The sequence below is a fragment of the Eublepharis macularius genome, chromosome 1 (genome assembly GCF_028583425.1).
Source record: "Eublepharis macularius isolate TG4126 chromosome 1, MPM_Emac_v1.0, whole genome shotgun sequence".
NCBI classification, from domain to species: Eukaryota; Metazoa; Chordata; class Lepidosauria; order Squamata; family Eublepharidae; genus Eublepharis; species Eublepharis macularius.
In genome coordinates, this window is record NC_072790.1 from 230,010,168 (window position 1) to 230,032,427 (window position 22,260).

At 46.8% G+C, this 22,260-nt stretch overlaps 1 protein-coding gene across 2 annotated transcripts in view; it reads right to left on the reverse strand.

Moving 5' to 3' along the window:
• Positions 1–909: 909 nt before the first annotated feature.
• Positions 910–22,260, reverse strand: part of ARHGAP30 (Rho GTPase activating protein 30) — a 42,712-nt gene continuing 21,361 nt past the window's right edge. Inside the window, exons 6-12 of one of the 2 annotated variants that reach the window (XM_054999949.1) lie at positions 20,145–20,272; positions 18,645–18,813; positions 8,833–8,927; positions 8,483–8,560; positions 7,288–7,779; positions 5,856–6,103; positions 910–4,978 (exon numbers count right to left, since the gene is read on the reverse strand). In XM_054999949.1, coding sequence (XP_054855924.1) covers positions 2,753–4,978; positions 5,856–6,103; positions 7,288–7,779; positions 8,483–8,560; positions 8,833–8,927; positions 18,645–18,813; positions 20,145–20,272 — 3,436 coding nt within the window. In that variant the 3' untranslated portion in view covers positions 910–2,752. Of the gene's footprint in view, positions 4,979–5,855; positions 6,104–7,287; positions 7,780–8,482; positions 8,561–8,832; positions 8,931–18,644; positions 18,814–20,144; positions 20,273–22,260 lie in introns of both variants that reach the window. The other variant, XM_054999940.1, reaches the window with a different exon arrangement.

Sequence of the window (22,260 nt, forward strand, 5' to 3'; positions counted from 1 at the left end):
AACTTCTATTGCTCAGCTATGAATCCAGTTCCCAGAAGCACACCTCCAAAAGTTTGGAACTCCTTCCCCAGAGAGATTCCTCCATCTGCCTTTACTGTTGTCTTAGGTGTTTCATTTGGCATACCCCCCACTCCCCAAAATCATTATTGGCTCTCCTCCGTGGCTTTGGTGTTGTGTGTTTATATGTATTTAACTGAATTATTTTATATATTATTTTGAATCCTGTTTTTGCTTCTATGGGGATCTGGTTTGGGGGGGAAATCTGGCATAATAATGTTTTAAATTAATTAAATAAATACATTTCCTTCCTCTCCCTCAATGAAATTATTTACCTTGAGGGAGGAGCGTCTCGTCCAAAACTGTTCACTTTGAGCATGAGCAAAGATTTTAAGATGTCTCCAAACTGTACCCTCTGCCCTAAGACTAATTGAACTGAAGAGCAACCTTGGGCAGACAATGTTTTGAAAGGTCAAAGAAGCAGAACGGGATCTAGGGAAGTATATGCTAACACCCTTGTGGAGAGTCCAAAGGCACAACTGCAGATTATACAATGCCTTGCCAAGTTGCCTTGCTTTGATTTCTGTTGTGCAGTAGCCTTGAACCTGAGAGATTTTGCGTATATTGGTGGATGGAAAACTTACCTTAGAACGACATTGCAACATTACAGAGATTTGCTGCAAGCTGTTTTTATTAGTGATAACAAGCTGAATCTAATGGCTCACCCTTCTAAAACATCTGAATGCCACCAATAAGCCTGCCAGAGCAACATAGGAGAGAATCACTCAAAAGCTGGTGACGCTCCCTGGCCTCTCACTTTTAAGTACCCTGTCAAAGGGAGATTCAAATCACTGCTGGTTTTGTTTTTTAAAAAATGATTAATTTTAAACATTAGCTGTAACAATTGTTTTATTTTATGAATGTTTTGCTTTACAATAAAATTTGAACTTATACATATATTAAGCTAACACATAATTTAAAACTATATCATGATAGTCTGTCAGACCCATTGAGTTATAAGTCTACTTTGCTATGTAAAAGAAAGAACTGTGAGGAGAAATACCTGACTATTAATGTTAAACACTATAAATGACCCCCAAAGCCATGGTTTAGATTTCACCTAGATCTCCATATGTCAAAGTGGAGAGGGTTGCTATTCCACCCTTCTGTAGGAGACCTTCAATACTCTCCTCAAGCTATGCCTGGGAGTCTGTCCCTTAGGAGCAGCATTTCAGGGGTGTTTGGGGCTGCCACAGGATGGGGAAATTAGCACAAATCACCCTCCTCACGTGGACAGAAATCTCTTATAATGGCTTTGCTGTTGGACCTATGATCTAGCAAGTTATCACAGGTGTTAGGATCTCGGAGACATCCTCTTGTATCACAAGATGATACAGGATCACAAGATGATACGAATACAGGATTTCTGTTCCACTACATAAGCTGTGGAATGTGTTAACTTCTCACATAATCAATATTTCTCTGACAAATATTGACCAGTAACTGCTGGCCCTTGATCAGAAATATCTGAACTTCAAATGGACCAGTCCTATGCCTATGTCAATACTTTGTCAGTAGGGTTGATTTCCAAATAAGTGTGCGTAGGAATGGAGTCTTATAGTGCCATCCAAATTGGGGACACGCCTTTTAAAGCCCACTGGTTTCCAGGAAGGGTACAATTCTGCTTAGGATGGCATTGCTAGCTCCAAGTACATAATCCTGCTTAGGCGCATGGGATGTGCACAGAAAGGGCCAAACAGAAATCTGTCTAGGTGAATAAAATTCTGCAGCGCACATGGGTCGTGCGGCCAAATGTTTTGATGCCCCAAAGGTTGTATAAAGGCTGCATTGTTTGCAAACCAATGTGATTTAATTGTTTCAGCAGCAACTAGTTCATATGCATGTTTGTACACAAATTTAAACCAACAATCCCATTTTAAAAACGCATATATTTTCTGAACAAAACATGCACATTAATCTGCTAATTTGCTATTATAACAGCAGAACATACCACTGCCAAACTAGACGGCTATGATTTCCTGACCTTGCAGGGATCGTTTGGCCTCAGACAGGAGCAGCTACTGATGCTGAGTCCCATCTGATAAGAATGGAAGCTTTGCTTCTCAAGCAACTGATGGAAGCATCAATAGGCTGCAAACTTGGCCATGGAGGTCATTGCCTCTACTGAGGCATTTTGATGTTCTTTAAAAAAATCAAAACACAGTCAAAAATTAATAGAAAAAATGTGGCCATTATCAGTTTTTTTTTGGATGAATATCCTATTTGATTGAAGTTGCATACAGACATGGTCAGGCCATTGATCCACCTTACCCTGTGTTGTCTGTCTTAGCTGACATTGATTCTCCAGGGTCTTCCCTAGAGGATTCCTTGTGCCTGGAATCCTTGTTTAATTGGAGACGGCAACCTTCTGGACCCTTCTGCATGCAAAAAAGATGCTCTACCACCGAGGTGTAGACCCTCCGTTGCCCACAGCCCTTTACAATTGAGATATTAAACTAGGCATTTTCAAGTGGCAGTTTTGCAAAGGAAAAACAACCTTTGTTTTTACCAAATCATTCCTTACAATCAAACAGAAAAGGCTTTTTTTGTAAGATGTTGCCATCCAGATGAATACAAGCTGGATTCTGCTGCAGTATGAGCAAACAACATTTTTAGGCCGCAGTCAGACACAGAATTAGGCATGGCTAAATTCCCAGTTTCCCAAATTAGCTCCCAAGGCCAGTCACCTCTACTGCTATCGCCCTGCACCTGGTATCTCTTCTGACAGGGATAAGCGTCTTCCTATCTTTGGCAAACTCAGCCTGCTCCTGGGAAGGAGGTCTTGAGGAACACAAGAGGCTTCCTGGTTAGGTGAAAGCTGACTTTCCAAGGTGATGTCAGACGATGCTTGAGCAAGAAGTGGTTTCCCTGAAAGAAGAGCTTCTGGGGATACAGCTGTGCCTATGCAGCTCAGAGGTCTCAGGGGGCGCTGTCCTAAGGGTTTCAGGGCAGGTTTCGGGAAAGGGGGAAGCTTTTCTGCTCTAGGGAGGCCATGTGGACCCTCGATATCTCCATAGCAATAGGTCTGCATTCTCCTTACTGGTGCTTGGGCCACCTGCCTCTCTTTGGCAAGGGCAACAGCCTCATCAAAGGACATGCTCCCTCCATTGCGCCAGCTGGTCCACCTTTGCTTCTGAGGAAGAGACCCGCTGCCTTCACCAAGTTTATTCAGCTGATGTTTCTGGGGTGGCTCCCCTTTTCTGTCATCTCTCTTAATATTTCTACCATATTTCTCTAAATTCCCTGAAAGGGAGCACTTCATATTCTGGAGGTTACCTCCGCTGAGCTCATCATTCTTGGACCAATAGCTGTATTTATCCATGCTTACAGGTGAGGAGCACTGCAAATTTTGGAGCATATCCCCCCTGTTCTCATCATCTCTGTCATATTTCTCTAGACAGACTGGCATAGAGTTTCGCTGCTTCTGAAGGGTCCCCGAGCCACCTGGAGAGATGGGCATCTCAGAAGATGCTGGAATGGTTTCTATAGGTTCGTTGCTATCAGTGGCCTTGCAGTGCATGACAGGGCAAGGTGGTTTGTGCACAATGTCCTCGCTGGACCCATTTTTCATCTCATTTCCATCATTCTTATCTAATACTGGTGGGTTGGGCCATAGGATGGAGATTTCCTTGGGAGGAGTGATTGGCATTAAGGAAGGAGGGATCTTGGCAAACTGGGGCTTTGGAGGCACAACTGGGAAAGATTTCACCTGCTGGACTCTGACTGTGCTGGACGTCTTTTTCATGGATACGCTCCCATCAGGTTGGACATTGTGCTTTAGGGCTGCTGAAGCTTCTTCTGGTGATGCATAATAAGGTTTCTGCAGAAGACTTTCTGGACAGCTCTTCCGGGAAGAGGCTACGAGCAACAAGGAAGAAGACTCAGTGCAACCCTCAGACAATGGGGCATTTTGAAGGGCTGTCTGGGACCAAGCAACTTGCTCAAGACTCAAGTCAAGCAAAGGGGCAGGTAGAGAGTTCGTCTCAGAACATGCCATTTCAGATGTGCTGCCTGAAGAGGGAAAAATCTGGACATGAGTTCCAGTCAAACTTTGATCTTCCAGTGATAAAGTAGCTTGGGAAATCTCTCTGCTCAGGAGCTGCCGTGCCTCTTGAAATGGGAACTCAGAGTCCACGTGTTCATCAGATGTTCCAACAACCTCTGGAGTTGGTCCATCAACCTCTAAACTGGGCATGCAAGGAGGCCACTCAACCTGCTCAGTTTCTGATGCAACCTGAGCTTTTAGTTGCTTCTCATCCTTGAGGCTTGGTTGAGTTATCTGAGTTGCATAATCCAGAGCCAGAGTTTTTTCATGGTTTTCTTCTGAAACTCCAGCATGGTGAAGTAAATGTCCGGTTTCAAGAAGGAGGTCATCTTCATCTCCAGGATTTGAATCTTCTGCTTGCAGTGACAAAGACAAACTAGGCTTTACCATGGTGCCTTTGGTTCCATTCTTCTCAGATGCTTCCAGCTCATGGGAATTGCTTCTGGAACTCAGGGAGGCCCCATCCTCTTTCTCTGCCAGGCCAGTTGGCTCTGAGTCTAGATGTGAATTGGCCAATCCAGTGTCATTTGCTGGAGGACCGCCTAGCAAATGTCCCATATTGGCTTCAAATACTGTTGGGTCTTCAGGCGAAGTCTCTCCAGCAAGACTGATGGGTTGATTAGCTGACAGATTTCCTGTGAGGGGGGCATCTGGAAATTCATTAAAATGCTGAGAATCCTTTAGCTCGTTAGCTAAAGGGCTGAGATCATCATATGCACTCAGATAGACTTCTTCAGAGTCCACCTCCTTGGAGTGCTGTTCCTTATCCAAGAAACCTGTGGCCAAATAATACTGGTCATCTTCCTCATCCGAATGTTCGTTCATACACTCCTCAATAGACAGATAATCCAGTGATGGAGGAGCAGAATATGTCTCCTGCTAGAAATAAGGAGGAGAATAAGGAAGAGGAGAAAGAGAAAAACGGTTTAAACAAGACACCACCCTAACTCGTACACAAGCTTAATTCTGTCTTGCATTTTCTCTTAGTTGTCACTACGTATTTCTCACTATAAATTTACCACCTGTCTCATAATTTGCTTTGCTGGTGTACTGGCTCAGTTCTCTGGAATAAGTGTGCTGATGCTAGATATAGTAGAAATGGTTTGTGTGGAGAGAGTTGCCCCCCAAATTGTTTGTTTAACTCATTTCTAAAGATGCAAAACCTAGTTTTGTATAACTTCAGAGAAGAAAGCGGGTCATTTACTAAAGATACTGAATTTGATCCAGTTAAGGTAAAAAATGTTAATCCATGGAGCTGTGCATTAAAAGCACAGTTTGTATTATGAGGTCGTGTCAGTTCTAATGTGTTAATGATGTAACAGGGAATAAAAAAGCAAGCCCTGTCCTGGAACCTGAAAACGATTAGCTTGTAGTGGAAATGCTGCAACAGCCAGAGCAGAGACTGCAGCTGGGACAAACAATTATGGGCAGCAGGCATCACTGAACAATGAAATGGAAGCAATGAACTAAAACAGGGCATGGCTTCCTTAGATAACTATACTATTGACTACAGAGTCCATTCCAGACGGCCCTCCGCATCGCGAAACGTCGCACGTCATTGCGCATTGTCGCGCAGAAAACGCGAAATATCGTGTTTTCTCGTGCGAGTTTTGCGCGACGTCGCGCGACGTTTCGCGATGCGGAGGGCTGTCTGGAATCGGCCCAGATAAATACAAGAACAGCTATTGCTAATTCTAGATAGGCAGATCAGCTGTCTTTTTAACTCTGCAGTTTTTTTCCCTGCATAACTAACCTGCCAGCCTCCTCCCATCATTTCATTCATGAACCCATTCCCCATATAATCGTCCATGGCTGGGAAGTCATCCATCTCTCTGTCTGCAACATCAGGGGCCATATGTGGGTTCTTCCAGGGCTGGCTGCTGTCAAGACTGTCGCCCAACCAAGTGTCTTGGCTGTCCAAGAAGGAAAAGGAATCCTGGACTTCCAGAGACAATCGGTTCTCCTCCAAGTCCAATGAGCTTTCCACTTTTGCATCAGGTTCTGCAATGCATAAAGACAAAAGAATAACTCTGGTCATTGTGGCAGGCTGTGATTGGGAACTGCATGGTGCTTTAATTAACACTAAAGTAGGCCCCTGGACTCTGAGAAAACATCCTGGCCTGGGAACCAAGCAATAAAATCCTTTAGTTGTAAACTAAGAGGAATCTAGTTCAGGATAAGTCAAAGAGCAACCCTCCCAGCAGGGAGAGGAAGAACTAAAAGGTTTAACACACATTGTGAAAGCACACAAGCCAAGAACTGGAGAACGGGGAGAAATGCAGTGAAGCCTGTCTTGCCCAGACTCTGTTTTACAGTTCCGGATTTGCTTGCGTCCATTACTCAGAAAGGAATGTCAAGGTGACCTGTACAACCTAGTTAGCGTCATGATTTTGTTTCTTTTTATTACGTTTCTGTAACACGTCTGCTAATGTTCGGATACTAGTTTCTTGTGCGCCTAGAAAATAGAGATGTAGAGATCAAACACCTGACCGAGCTGGAGAGTTAGCCGGCAGGGGGGCAGTGTGCATCCAGAGCCAGCCTCAGCACATGGCAAGGTGGGCAGCTGCCAGGGCCCATGGAATCCGGTGGGGTCCACTGCTGCTCATTCTCTACTCACGCATCTCCTCTGACGCCTGCAGTCACACACCCTTCTACTGCCTGCTTGTGAGGGCTTTTCCACCTCTGCTTCCAGCTGCTTAATGCTGCTGGAGAAGGGCATGGAGGACTGTTACAGTCTCTTCCTGCTATTTTCATTCCTGCTGCTATTTTCATTCCTGCTGCTACTCATCTCATGAGTGGCAAATGGCTCACACTCTGGTGGAAAACAAACCACCGCCCCCCTGGAGCTCTGCGGAAAGATCGTGTGCTTTATGTTCTTAGAGGAAGAACAGGAAAGGCTGGAAGAGGACAAGAACCTAGCATAAAAAGATAGTCCTTTCAAGGAAGATGAATGGGATGCTTCCTGAATTCTCAGTCAGATTTCTCCCCAGATTTTAAAGTTTTGCACAGAGACATTAGGACTTCTCCACTGAGTTCATGGCTAAGGTGATATTTGTATGTGATTATCTGCAGAAAACAGAAGAGGGGCATTTTTAATGTGAATGAGCATTCTGGCTAATGTACGTTTTGGGAACCAAGTGAGGGTCAAAACGCTCTTAGATGCCATCCCGTATCTGCTATCTTACCTGTAGGATCTAACTTGTCCATGCTGCTCTCTGACAGCTTGGGCTTCTCTTCTTTCTTCTTCAAAGAAGATACTTCCTCGGTGGCCAAAGAACTCTCGGGAGCCTCCTTGTCCAAACTGCAATGACTTAGGGCAGGGCACTCCAGTCCCCGAGTCAAGCGGGACAAAGTCAGGTTGGAGGTAATGTGGAAAGGGACCGTAACAGAGAAAGGCCCTGAGATGTGAACCCCAGCACACTTCTCTGCCCGGCTCCGTGCAGACTGGGGTGATCGCCCTTGAGGGGCCACCCCAACGAGGCTGGACCTGCTGGCTTTCGGGGTGGTGGGCTCCGACTTGGCAGTGGCTTCCCCCTCAGATTCACCCGTTGCTTCCTCAGCTTTGGTCTGCTCCTCTGACTCCAGGAAGCTGTTGTCTTGTGAAGAATGGCTGTTAAAGCTCTCACGGCATTGGACGAGCTGCTTCTGGGACCTCCTTGCCCCCAGCGGAGCAACATCTAGATGCAGAGAGGATGGCAAGATTAACAAGAGACCCAGAAAGATTGTAACCTACTGGTGGCTGAACCTCTTTCAAGGTATCTTTTTATATACAACACCCTTCAGCAACCACATCTCTTTGTCCCAGGAAGTCCATAAATGGGAACCAGGGCTAGTGTCAGGAGTTAGCATAGTGAGCATCTTCCAAGGCCCATGGCTTAGAATATCTCTACACAATACTTTTGACACGTGTACTTCTTGTGTCAGGAGATGCAATGTTAGCTGGGACGCACAGTTTTAAATGACAGAGCCGGCAGAGATTGCTCTGGAGGGGACAGATTCTCTCATAGCCCTCTGCCACCTCTGGCATGCCGGACTGTCTCCACTTCTGGAGCTTTTACCCTGCTACATTCACTGCATAAAACTTTGACTTAACCAAGCCTCAGCAGGGCAAAGTCTCCGGAAGGGGAGACATCAAAACCGGCAGAGGGTCTGCTCCTCTGTGCTTCTGTGCCAGTACTAACAGAGCATTAAAGGAACAAGAAATATGCATGCTCTGCTCTCTCCTCTCGGAGCAGCTGCATATGCATGAGTATGCACAAGGGGATGATGTTCTTAGTGAAGAGACATTTGAGGGTACAAACCGTGGAGCAAACCTTGAGTAGATTGGGAGGGGAGCCCCCAGCAGGGAACCTAATAACACTCAATGATTTCTCCACCTACCATCGCTCATACATGGCATAGAGCTGAGGGAATCCATGCTTTTTGCTGGTCGCAGTCGCAGCTTGTCCACTTTGTCTTCTTGAAAAGAAAGAGCAAGATTAAATCACCTCCTATGGACATCGAAACCCTTCCACTCTAGATGTCTCTAGGGGATGCAGCTTAATTTGAGAAGAAGAAGTTTCCCCTTTCTTATAGCCCCTGAATGTTGTTTTTGCATGTGGATTTAGCTCCTCTTTGCACTGAGACATGGGACGTGGAGTCTACAGTTGCTTCACAAATAGGTAGCAGAGTCTTTATGCACAGTCCTTATTTTAAGTACTCAAGAATGATCAGCCGTTGAAGCCCCTTACCCTTTTCTGATTTGCTCATTTTGCGCTTTGAGTCATGACTGGATCGTCCCAGGTTGAAGATGGACCTCCATTTCTTTGCCTTTAGGGAGCCCTTTCTTCTGTGAACAATTGACAATTGGGTTTAGAAACTATGCAAGATGTGTGAACAGTGCATCTCAAACCACCACAACCCAGCATGGGACACTGATGATTTTCCTTCTTGACCGTCCAACCTGGCCTCAGAAGCAGCGAAGAAGGGAATTGGTCTCTTCCTCAACCCTGGGCTTTCTCACTGGGAGAAATGCCAGAACTCTTTCCTCCTTGGTTCTCCCGTCTTGTGCATCTTACAGGCAGCCCTCCAGACCACCATCATTTTCTATCCCATCATGCACTTGAGTAGGCCCTTGCTAACTCGCAGGTACGTTCCCAGCTCCTGTCAGGAGGAAAATTCCTGGCCACAATAGGTTCTGCTGCTTCAGTGTGTCTCACCCATCTTATACTGAGGCAGACCGTTAGTCCAACAGGATCAGTCTATTCTGTGGCCAGTCTGTCTTGCCTGAGACCTTCTGCATGCAAAACATGTACTGCCAAATATTTTTGATATACTTGCTATACATGAGTGCTTCTACGTACTTTTCATGACCTCTGTGAAGTTCACCAGCAGGTTAGGAAAAATACAGAATCTCTTATCATTGACAGCCAATTAAAAGTAGCTGAAGAACGAGTCGACATATTACATTTTAATTACTAATAAGGGCTAAATATAACCTTTTAATCTAACTTGAGCAACTAACAAGCAAAATCAGAGATGAAACCTAAGCACACCTGAGTATGCTCTCCTAGTCACTTTGAGAACCAATCATATTATCTATAGAACTATCAAGTTATAATTATCTTTATTTGTCTAGTGATTGTCCTATAAAAAGGTGTCACAAAGACAGCTAGATAGGCTTTTGTCAGAAGAATTCTGGAGAAGAGGATTTTAGGTGAGATTTCTGTATGTCTCTGTGTATGGAGGCTTCCAAAGCATTTCACAGTATTCTAAGGTAGTTAAACTCTGAGCCAAGCTACAAGTGATGCCTGACACAGGTTTGACACTTGTCAGCTTCCCTCAAGTTTTGATGGGAAATGTAGGCATCCTGGTCTTGCAGCTGTAATGGAGAGCCAAGCTGTAAAACCAGGACGCCTACATTTCCCATCAAAACTTGAGGGAAGCTGACAAGTGTCCAACCTGTGTAAGGCGTCACTTTTGGCTTGGCTCTCTGATTCTTTTAAATCACCTGTATTAATTTATGTTTGAGAAATGCTAAAAGATCTATTTTTTTTTCTTGCATGCACAATATCATCATCTATCGAATTAATTTGTATCTTTTTATATTTTTGATGGCTTGCCTGAATAAAAGAGTGGAGCTTTATTTCAATAAAGGTGACTAACACTGTGAAGTCTGTAAGTTTGCTGAAAAGTGGTTGAAGACAGAGTTTGTGTAAAAATTGTGTAGTGAAAGATAATTTGTTTTTTCAGTGAGTCTTATCTATAATGGATTCCTTTGAGGCCTCTGGAGCCATTTGGTTAAAAGAATAAACCTTGCAAAATTAAGCAGTTCAGACCCTCTAAAGGGGGGAGCCAGTTTGGTGTAGTGGTTAAGAGCATGGGACTCTAATCTGGAGAACCGGGTTTGATTCCTCACTCCTCCACTTGAAGCCAGCTTAGTGATCTTTCTTGGGTCAGTCACAGCTTCTAGCTCTCTCAGCCTCACCCACGTAACAGGGTGTTTTGGTGTGGGGATAATAATAACATACTTTGTAAACCACTCTGAGTGGGTGTTAAGTCATCCTGAAGGGTGGTATATAAATCAAATGTTATTATTGTATTATTATTATTAAAGGAATGTGGATAATTAATTTGCAACACCTGCACTACCAACTAAAGAGGAGATCAGCGATTGCAACATCAGCCACCCATCAGGTCTTCCCTTGGGTTGTCATTAGTACACATCCCACAGACTCATTTCCCACTTTGTGTGTATGAATATATGAGTTGGCTTTTAGACCCTGGATCTGTCTAACTCAGTATTGAGGGCTCTGATTGGCAGCAGCTCGCCATGGGAAAGTTGGGTCCTCTCCATCTCTTGCTGCTTGAGTTTCTTCAGCAGTAGATGTCAGGGAGTGAATTGGGACCATCTGCATGCGGAGCAGGTACTTTGCCCCGCAGCTATGGACCTTGCCCACTGACAGTGTCTCTAGGGTTCAGACATAGAGGAATTTTTTCCAACACCAGCTCCTTAAGATGCTTTAAATTGGAGATGCTAGGTCTGAACATATGGCTTTTTGTAAAGCAGAAGGGTCAATATTATCCAATTCTGCCACCTACTATACATTGCTTTGTCCTTGTGTCCCCTCCATTTCCCTTCAAGTCCATTCTGGTCCCATCAACCAGATGTGCATGGGGAGTTCTGTGCTTAGTTCCCAGATGTTGCCAGATTGGGACCACGGGGCTGTCAGGTCCAGTATATATCTAAACTGTACTGACTCCATTTTCTAATGCTTCTAGTGTTTAAGTGCTTTCTCCCCAGGTGCACCAGTTCCCAGGCAGCATTCCCACCGGAGGAGATTGTTGTGTCTAACACCGTTCCACCAAGCATTGGCCTTGAAGGGGAGCAGCTTCCCAGGACTGAAAGATGTTGTTTTGAGAACTGTGGGGGGAGGCTGTTCCAGATGGGTATTGTTACTCTGTATCCTATGCTTGCTCTTCATTGGTAACAATGACCATGTACCATCCTGAGTCTCCTATTCAGGACAGTGGACTATAATGGACCTTTTCTGCAATAAAGCTTCCTTTGCCAGACACTGGACTTATTCTTGCTTCTAAAGGGGAACCTTGCAGAGAGTGCCTTATCTAGCCACAGTCTGACATTTTGTTACCAATCATGCCTGAGTCGGGCCCAGCGGATTCCAAGGCAGTCCCGGACAGGGATCCTTTGTTTGATCCGTATGCGTCTCCCGACAGTCAAACAGTGCAACCCCAAGAATCGCAGGTGCCAGCCGGGGCTGGTGCTTCGACGCCTACACCGCCTCTCATCGACCTCAGCAGTGAGGGGACAAGGCCGAGGGCTACAGCTCTTCCCTTGCTCTCGCTACCCACCCCGTCGGAGTGGGGAGCCCGACCCCGAGAAACACGGGAGCGCCGGGCCGGAGGGCTACATCCAAGAGTTTCGATGGACGGGCGCCGAAGCCTAGAGACGGTCCCTGAGCTGGACAGCAGCCAACCGTGGCTGTTTTGGAACCGGACGACCGAACGGACGGACGGGAATACATCTCACCGCGGCGCCCTGAGTTGGGATTATTCGGAACTTGCCCCGTGGAAAGAGCCAACGGAAGTTCCTGAGCAAAGTTGGGTGCAAATACAAAGCCGTACCCATGCTGTAGACTCCGGCATCTCGGCCGTGACGGGCCTAGCCAAAGGAATTCTAGCAGCGAGATCGCGAGTCGATCAAGGTGATCCTCCGCCCTGGGGGCCGTTTTCCCCGGTGAGTACAACTGAAGGAGGTTCCGTGATGGGGCAACCGGGTCCTAGCCGAATGCAACAGTTGGAAGCTAGACTGATCGATATGGAGGAAAGTTTGGCTCATGCCATTCACCTAATCTCGTCAATGGGGGCAGGAGAGAGAATATCGCCTGAGGAAATGGCGATACAAATTGCCACCCTTCAAAGTGTCATGTCCTATCCAGTGGAGGTCGACCTGCAGCAGCCGCTACCTTCGGGGGAGGAGGAATCCTACCCTGAAGAACCGGGAGAATCGCCCGCGGAACACCCTGGACTAAACGAAACTCCGCCGAGCGGGGATACTCCAGCTGAGGTGCCCGGAGAGACTCCAACGGAAACCCCTAAATTGGACGGGGATCCGTCTCCCGAGGAGACCCCAGCGGAGGAGCCAAGAGAAGGAGAGGGACCAACCCGTCCAGCCGAGACGACAGTGATACACCTTCCCGCCTCTCCAACAACAGTTCGGCCGGGTCAGACGGAAGAACTCCCGGCCCCTGCTGAGGAGGAATTACCGCAGCGACCGCTAGAAGTGGTTCCCAATCAGCAAACCCCGGGAGAAGATCTACCGGCGCCACAAGACCAGCCTGTGCGTCCCAGAGACACGACACCAAGAGGGGCAAGCCCGCGCGGCCTACCACCCATTAAGCCTTCGCCGCTGCGGCCCCTTCCGCTTCGACCACAACTAACCCCGCCGCTGCAGCCGATACGTTTGCCACTGGAGCAGCCCGTAAGACCACCTCCGAACCAACCGATGGGGCCTACACCACTACGACCCCACCAACCCACCCCTCAGCGGCCGATCATTACTCCGCCGCACCGGCCTCAACTGCAAACACCTCAACCGCTACGGCCAGCACCTCCTGCATTGCCATCAGCCAGACCGAGATTGCAGCCGCCTGCCCGACCCAGACTGCCGCCACCAGCCCAGCCGAGAGCACCACCACCAGCCCAGCCGAGAGCACCACCACCAGCCCAGCCGAGAGCACCACCACCAGCCCAGCCGAGGCCGCTACCCCCGGCTCAACCGGTGATGCCGCCGCCAGCGCAACCAGCACCGCTAGCACAACCGGGTCCCCCCATACCTCAAGTGCCATTGATGCTTCCGGCAGACTTCTACCCAGCACCGGCTCCGAGGCAAGACCTCCCAATGGGTTGGGTGAAACTGGAAGCCACTTTTGATGGGGATCCCTCCAAACTGGGCTTTTTTCTAGTGCAAGTTGTGCAATTCTTCAACCGGTGGGGACACCTCTTCGGCAGCGAGGCCAGCCAAATTGAACATCTCGGCTCCCGCTTACAAGGGAAAGCAGCGGACTGGTACGTAGGACTATATAATATCGGGGCCCCAGAACTCGATACTCTCCAGGGGTTGGTAGATGCTATTAGAGCACAATATGAAGACCCCTTAGAGGAAACCAGGGCCCGAACAGAATTGCAGGCCATTAAACAGGGCAGCATGTCAGCGAGAGACTATATCACGAAATTCCGACAATTGGCTGCCAAATGCCCTAGGTGTGAGGAGTCCACCAAAATCATCCTGTTCAAGCAAGGACTAAACCCGAAACTTTTGGACAGAGCTCTCATGCAGGACAATCCCCCTACCTTGTTGGGTTGGATTCAACTTGCATGCGAAGTTGAGAATCGCATTTTGGAAGTCCGTTTGGTTGAACAACAACAACAAACGGGGCAAAGAAGACCCTTGACTTTGCAGAAGGGAGGACGGGGAGCTGGATACGCCACCCGTGGAGCGAGAGATGCTAGATGGCAACAAGGGCTGTGTTTGCAATGCGGACAAGCCGGTCACTTTGCAGCACAATGCCCCTACCGGCCTGTGCAAAGACCTCCGCTTCAACTAAGGTGCCCAACCCTTGCTCCGTTTCCTACTCTCCAACGCCCGATTCCCGCACCTCGAGCGAACAGAGGTCGCGGCGCTTCCCAAAGGCCCGCCTCAGAGAGGGGACTAGAAGCGGAAGAAGTTATGGAATACGACCCCGCTTCCCCAAACGCAGAAGTCAACCCAGAGAGCCCCCAGTCGGGAAACGAGATGGATCTGTCGTAAAAGGGCCCAAACGACAGATCCGCCCCAAGCCCGTTCCTGCACCGAACCGGCCACCTGGGTCCATTTTATTCATGCCCGTGACTCTGATCAACCCAGAGAGAAAAATGCACATTCGGGTGCAAGCTCTAATCGACTCGGGCTGCTCAAGAGACATCATAGCCCCTGCTCTAGTTAATGGACTGGTTTTACCAACTCGGGATTTACAAAATCCAGTAATCTTTGAACAAATGGATGGTACCAACATGAATCCTGTTACAACTGAAACCATCCCGGTGATCACAGGCATGGGACAACATTGGGAGAAGAGGTCCTTTGTCATCAGCTCTACTGCCAAGTACCCGTTAATCCTAGGCAGCAAATGGCTATGTGATCACAACCCCTACATAGACTGGGCACAGGGATGCATTACCTTCAGTCACGCCAACTGTGAAAATCACCGTTGGAATCAAAACTGGGGCGAAGACCCTACTCAGAAAGAAAAGGCCCTCCTTACCCAAGAAGAAGTCAACCAAATACCCGAACCTTACTGGCCTTTTCTAAACGCTTTCTCGGAGGAGGAAGCGGACACTCTACCCCCGCATCGACGAACGGACTGTGCGGTGGAAATTTTACCAGGAGCCTCGCTACCCAAAGGGAGACTCTACCCCATGAGTCTCCATGAACGCGAAGAGCTCCGGAAATTCATCGACACCAACCTTCAACGTGGGTTCATTCGCCCAGCCTCTAGCCCCCACGCCGCTCCGGTCCTCTTCGTAAAAAAGAAGGATGGGGGACTCAGACTCTGCACGGATTTCCGAGGACTGAACGCAGTGTCCACCAACAACGCCTATCCTCTACCGCTCATCCGAGACCTTCTCAACGTCGTGGCCCAAGGTAAGATCTTTACGAAATTAGATCTAAAAGATGCCTACTTCCACGTTCGTATCAAGGCAGGGGATGAGTGGAAAACCGCGTTTAATACGCCCCTCGGACAATATGAATACTTAGTTATGCCCTTTGGATTGACGGGAGCCCCGTCTGTATTCATGTCCATGATAAACGAAGTTCTACACGAATTTCTGTACAAAGGGGTGGTGGTGTACCTTGATGATGTTTTAATTTATTCGGACACCCAGGAAGAACATGTTCAAATGGTACAAAAGGTCCTAGCCACCTTGATGAGGAATAAACTGCCCATCAAATTGTCCAAATGTGAATTCCATAAAACAGAACTCACTTACCTTGGGTATTGTATCTCCCAAGAGGGTCTGAAAATGGATCCAGCCAAAATACAGGCGATACAAGATTGGCAAACGCCCACCACCCGCAAAGAACTGCAATCCTTCCTGGGTTTTGCCAACTTTTATAGAGACTTCATAGCAAATTTCGCCCAAATCACGCTCCCCTTAACAGAACTGCTGAAAACCAAAGATAAAGGGGACCAAGCTAAGAAACCCTCTTCCAAATTACAATGGACCCCCGATTGCCAAACGGCTTTCGACTGCCTAAAAGAACAATTTGTAACAGAACCCATCCTCTCCCACCCCAACGAACAATCCCCCTTCATAGTACAGGTCGACGCCAGCGATACGGCGATAGGGGGGGTTTTGCTACAGAAGGGGGAGGATGGGAAATTGCGTCCTTGTGCGTTCTTGTCTAGAAAATTTTCTGCAGCGGAGAGGAATTGGAATGTGTGGGAGAAGGAGGCCTTTGCAGTAAAAGCAGCTCTTACTAACTGGAGACATTGGCTAGAGGGGGCACGATACCCTTTTGAGGTCTGGACAGACCATAAAAATTTGGAGGCCCTCCGGAGCCCACGCAGACTGAATGCCAAACAATTGCGGTGGGCGGAATTCTTTTCGAAATTCAACTTCACTCTAAATTATCTCCCGGGCAAAACTAACTTTCTGGCGGACGCCCTATCGCGCATGCCCCAACATAAGAGCAAACAGGCGGAGACGGTCGACACGGTCTTCTCGCCGAAGCAACTTGGGGGCGTGGTGACTACTCGCAGCCGCGCCAAACAGCCCCTCCCAGCCAACCAGGAATGGAAATCGAAACTTAAAGCTGAAATAGAGAAGGAGGGGGATAGAGCTCCGCGGAGCAAATTGACCCAATCCCCACAAGGGGATTGGTTGGCCGGGGGCAAGTTGTATGTCCCAGACAGCCTCCGACTGGAAATTTTGCAGCGCTGTCATGATGCTCCCACTGCTGGACATTATGGGTATCTAAAAACTTTGCATCTCATCCAAAGACAATTCTGGTGGCCGGGCATGCGCAAAGACATTTCCCAATACGTTAGTTCCTGTCCTGTTTGCCTCAGCGCCAAAACCAGGAAAGGGAAGCCTCCGGGTCTCCTGCAACCATTGGAAACACCAAACAGACCCTGGGAAGTAATATCCATGGATTTTATTACTGATCTACCTATCTCAAAAGGACATAGTTGTATTTTAGTGGTGGTAGATCTGTTCTCCAAACAAGCACATTTTATCCCCTGTACTGCTATACCCTCCGCGCGAAAGCTAGCGGATGTGTTTTTAAAACACATCGTAAAATTACATTCTTTTCCGTCCAAGGTGATTTCGGATCGCGGCGGACAGTTCGTTGCCAACTTCTGGCGGGAGCTTTTGAAAATGTTGAATATTGAACAAGGCATCAGTTCAAGCCACCACCCACAAACCGACGGACAATCCGAAAAGACTAACCAAATTTTAGAACAATTTCTTCGTTGCTACATTAATTTTCAACAAGATAATTGGGTGGACCTTCTCCCCCTAGCCGAATTCTCCTATAACAACAGTGTACACGCTTCAACGGGAGAGGCTCCATTCAAAATCGTGTACGGGACTCACTTCGATCCCTTCCCGTTAGACGCACCCCCTCTCCATTCCTCTAAACTGCCAGATGTATCTTCATGGTGGGGGGAGGCGGCGCAGCAGTGGACTCTTATTAAGAAACACCTTGAAAAAGCCAAACTGGATTACAAAAAATACGCAGATCGCCATCGTGTGGCCGAATGGGAATTACAACCTGGAGATCATGTGTATATTTCCACAAAGAACCTAAAGCTAGCTCAAACCAGCCGCAAACTCGCTCTAAAATTCCTGGGACCTTTTCCTGTGCGCAAAATAATAAATAAGGTAACTGTTGCTGTAACTTTGCCTAAAAACCTGCGCCATGTGCATGATACGTTCCACGTCAGCCTTCTAAAAAGAGCTCCCACCGACAACAAATGGCACATCAAAGCTCCACCCATTCCCACTTTGATTGACGACCAAATACACTATGAGGTACAACAAATCTTGGACTCTAAGCTCAAGCGAAACCAGCTCTTTTACCTCATTCGCTGGAAGGACTTTGATTCTGGTTACGATGAATGGGTGAACTCTGCACATGTTCATGCTCCTAGATTAACCAAAGCTTTTCATACTCGCTATCCATATAAGCCTGGGGGGGATCTATTTTAAGGGGGGCAGAATGTCAGGTCCAGTATATATCTAAACTGTACTGACTCCATTTTCTAATGCTTCTAGTGTTTAAGTGCTTTCTCCCCAGGTGCACCAGTTCCCAGGCAGCATTCCCACCGGAGGAGATTGTTGTGTCTAACACCGTTCCACCAAGCATTGGCCTTGAAGGGGAGCAGCTTCCCAGGACTGAAAGATGTTGTTTTGAGAACTGTGGGGGGAGGCTGTTCCAGATGGGTATTGTTACTCTGTATCCTATGCTTGCTCTTCATTGGTAACAATGACCATGTACCATCCTGAGTCTCCTATTCAGGACAGTGGACTATAATGGACCTTTTCTGCAATAAAGCTTCCTTTGCCAGACACTGGACTTATTCTTGCTTCTAAAGGGGAACCTTGCAGAGAGTGCCTTATCTAGCCACAGTCTGACAGGGGCATGGGGAAATGGGGCTTCAGACTCCCTTCTTGTGCCATTTTCCTGAAATAAATGGTGCTGGTTTGCCCCACTGCTTCCCCTGAACATTCTTGGGTGTTTCCCCCAAGAAAATTCACCCTGAAATTTCATTTCACGGGAAATTCAGTAGCAACTGTAGTCCGTCTGCACTCAAGCAAACCCTGGAATGCTTTAAAGTGTTTCAAGACAAGTGGATTTTCATCAGTTCTTTAAGCTGAGAAATACGGGGGTTCTGCATCCAGAAAAGGGCTTCTTTGTAACCGGAGTCTAGTAGCATTCTTGACAGGGAAATTTACAAGTGAAGGGAAGAGGAAAGAAAAGGAATGAAGTGTGTACTTATTGTCGTTGAGATCAATAATGGTGTGGTACGGGCGCATCTGTGGAGGCCCATCTCCCTGGTTCAGCATCGTTGGAACATTGTAGGGCAAGCAGTATTTGTCATCGAGGAGGGCTGTTGGCGAGCCCATAAGAAGGAGGGATTTCCTGAGGGATTCACGGCTACCTGCTGCAGAGGAGTAAAAGAAGATCAGTGTGAATTGAACATCAGAACAAAACCAAAGCATGAACTGTATCCAATCTATACCCCCACCAAGTCATAGTTGTCCTAGAGCCTGATTGTCTGAATTCTGGCCATGCCACCCAATGCTATTTTGGGCCACTGGCCATGGCACAAATTGGATTATAAATCTAATACATCAACCCTCTCCGTGAGAAGCTTTGTTTTGGTACAAGAAGTAAATGTGAGCAAATAGTGGCATGAGCAAGACAAAAGATGTTTCCTCTCATCTATCCCCAGCTTTTGGCAGTAGTTGCTATGACCAAACACCAAGCAATTGGTAAGCAAAGTAACAGTTCATGTTCTTGATTTTGCAATAATTAGCCATGCCTGTAATATGTAAACTAGGTGGCCCAGGTTTGTGGAGCTAGAACTTGGCAACTCTAAGAAGAACAGCAAAAAGCCTGAAGGAAAATAAGAACAAGGCAGTCAAACAATGTAGTGCGAGGCTGGCAGATGTGATCTCATACCAGCCTCTCTATGCCCTTATTTTACTCCCCAGCTAGAACCCAAATGCAAGCCAATGACCATCATAACAGTAAAGAGAAAGTTTGTTGCTTATTCCCTCCATTGCTTGACCTAATACAATCTGCCTGGCTTGTGCCTCTCACCTCACCGAAGAACCAGAATATTTGAAATGAAAAGCTAGCATCTTTACCCATGCTGTGACTGATCTGCCACTTTTTGCAAACAATTGCAGCAATTTAATATGCATGAATCGCATAATAAGCCAACAATATGGGGGAGGGGGCGGTTGGGATATTTAGATAACCTAGGACAAGCCAAGCTGAGCATGCTGTCAGTCAATACCACGAGGGCCAATGAGGTCAGATGCAGCCATACCACTAATTGGCGTTGTCTCACCCATTGCCTCTGGTGCTGGCATAGGAGAAGGCAATTGGTAAGCTGAAACTGTCTTTGTTGCTGTTGGCATCTGAGCCAATTGACTCCAGTAGCACCAGTAGAGCAACTGGGGTTCGGCTGTGGCTCTTCCTGGCCACTGGTGGCCTCCAGGGTGACAGCCCACCAAGAACTTTCTGCAATGATGTGATCTCTTCCCCCAACAGCAGAGCTCGCTCATGGTGCAAAGAACTCTCCCATGGTGCTCCTGAAGGAAAAGTCTCTTTAGGATATGGTTCCCTAAACTGAGGTTATTCTGTTGGTAGCAGAATGGATCCTCAGCGTAAGCTGTGCAAATTAGGCCTCTCAGATCTGAGAAACTGAAACGTGGACGCTCTCTATAGCTGAAAGCAGAAAGTAAAATGCAGAAAAGGACCAACCACAGAGAGGAGCATCTCCAAAAAGCTGCTCCACGTGGGTGAGGATAAACTCCACCACGATGGACTGGATGCGGACCTCCATGAAAGCTGCTGTGCCATTAAAACCAGATGCCTCAATGTCCTTGGACCTGAGAAGAGAGGGACAGGGAGGTCAGGAGCAAATGTTGCAACTCTGGATGAGTCTCTGTTGCGCTTGGCTCATTTCATTCTTCAAACAGATGCTGAAATGGTTACTGTGGCATACTGGGAGGGAAGCATCCCCTTCTAAAAAAGATTAGTTTAATCTTACCTAGAATGTAGCCCTGTTAACTAAATCACAGGTCCCCAACGTTGTGCTTTTGGGTGCCATGACACCCACTGACACCTTACTTGGTGTCCAACATGTGTTTTCAGGAAGTGGGTGGGAGTCTAAATGACCATCTGATTGGCTGTGCAGATTAAAATTATTTTGCTTCAATGGTAACTGCTGCCAAAGTGTTGGTTTTATTCTCTATCTCATTCTGCTTTCCCAATGTATTTTTAAAATTAGTCCTCTTTCTGCCTGCAGTTGGATTTTCTCTGGGTGTGTGTCCCACGGCAGCCATTTTGTGGCTTGCTCTGCCTCCTGTGGCAACTGTTTTGTAGGGGGCTCCACCTCCTGCAACAGCTGTTTTGTGGTTGCACACAATATCCTATGTCAGAACTTGAGCCACAGACTGACCCCTGAATTAAATTAACATATCACCAAAATATGCACAGAAATAGTTCACAGTGTACAGGCCAGTTTTGTGAGCCCTGAGCAATTTTAATTATGTACTGGAGTGAAAACGTTACAAATAAGATATATTCTTTTGCTTTTTATGATTTGTTACATAGCAGAAAAGAGCAAGAGCATTACATAGTAATATACAAATATAATAATATATATAGTAATATACATAGTAATATACAAATATAGGGTTAGTGGCAGAGAAGAGTGTTCATGACAGATCACAATGGACAATAACAACAACCAGTGCTTTTTTCTGGGGGTACGCAGGGGTACGCGTACCCCTAAACATTTTGTGAATCTAACGGGAGAAAGGAAAAATTTTAAAATGTTGGAATTCCCGCTAAACCAACTCCAAACATATTATGGATATTTGTGATTTGTTAAGTTTTATGTAGCGTATGTTGGCAACAAAGATGTTTATTTGTATTTAAACTCACTAGGAGCGTTGTTCGTCTTACAAAAAATGGAATGTCTTTGAGCACTGAACACGCCACCGAGATTGCTGGCATAATCGGTGATCATTAGGGTGCAGACAAATACAAACAAGTCTTCTCTAAGCCACTTAGAGCTCTGGTAGTTGGAATCTAGCACGGTGATTGGTCAGTCTTGTTGCTACCCCCAATGGCAGCGACCAATTTGTGTATTTATGGGGGTTTGAGGGAGGATAGTAAGTAACGCTCCTTATATTGGATACTTGCCAGCTCACCGCTCGTCATCAGCTGGCCTTGGACGTATTACTCCCCCTTCATGGCCAGTTAGGAGTAAGCGCACACACAGGTGAAAACGAAGTATCCTAAAACCTATGTAACTCCCATGCAACCACCTCAACAATTGAATCTCAGTCGAGATGGCTGTTGCAGTGCAGTGCTGTGCATTTTGCCAGAGGGGGAGTCCTGTCTGCTCCTATTTTTCAGGGATTCCAAGCAGCTGAAGGGACATGTGTGTGTACACTTCTCTTGCAGTGACTCTTTTGTATATAAGATTTCTGTAAACTTTGTGTTGCCCCTTGGCAACACAACTGTGCTTGATGGTTTCCAGTACTCGATGTCTCACAGTGTGGTCCTATGCAGAGTTAACCCCAGTCCAAGCCCATTTAACACAGTAACAGGTGTATCATGCTTTATGTATAATTTTCCGGCCCCAGGATGCAGTTCAACATAAGATGAAATTTATGAACAATTTACATAATTTAGAAAGCAATATTAGAAAGAGAACAAGAAAGTTGCTAACCTAGCCAGATATCTCAGTTCCTTCTTGCAAAGCTCTCTGTTAAGTACCACCCACTTAAAGTCATAGTGTACTCACAACAAGACCAAACTAGAAGTTTGCTTTAAAGACTTGGGTCTAGGGAATTCAGGTTCCCTG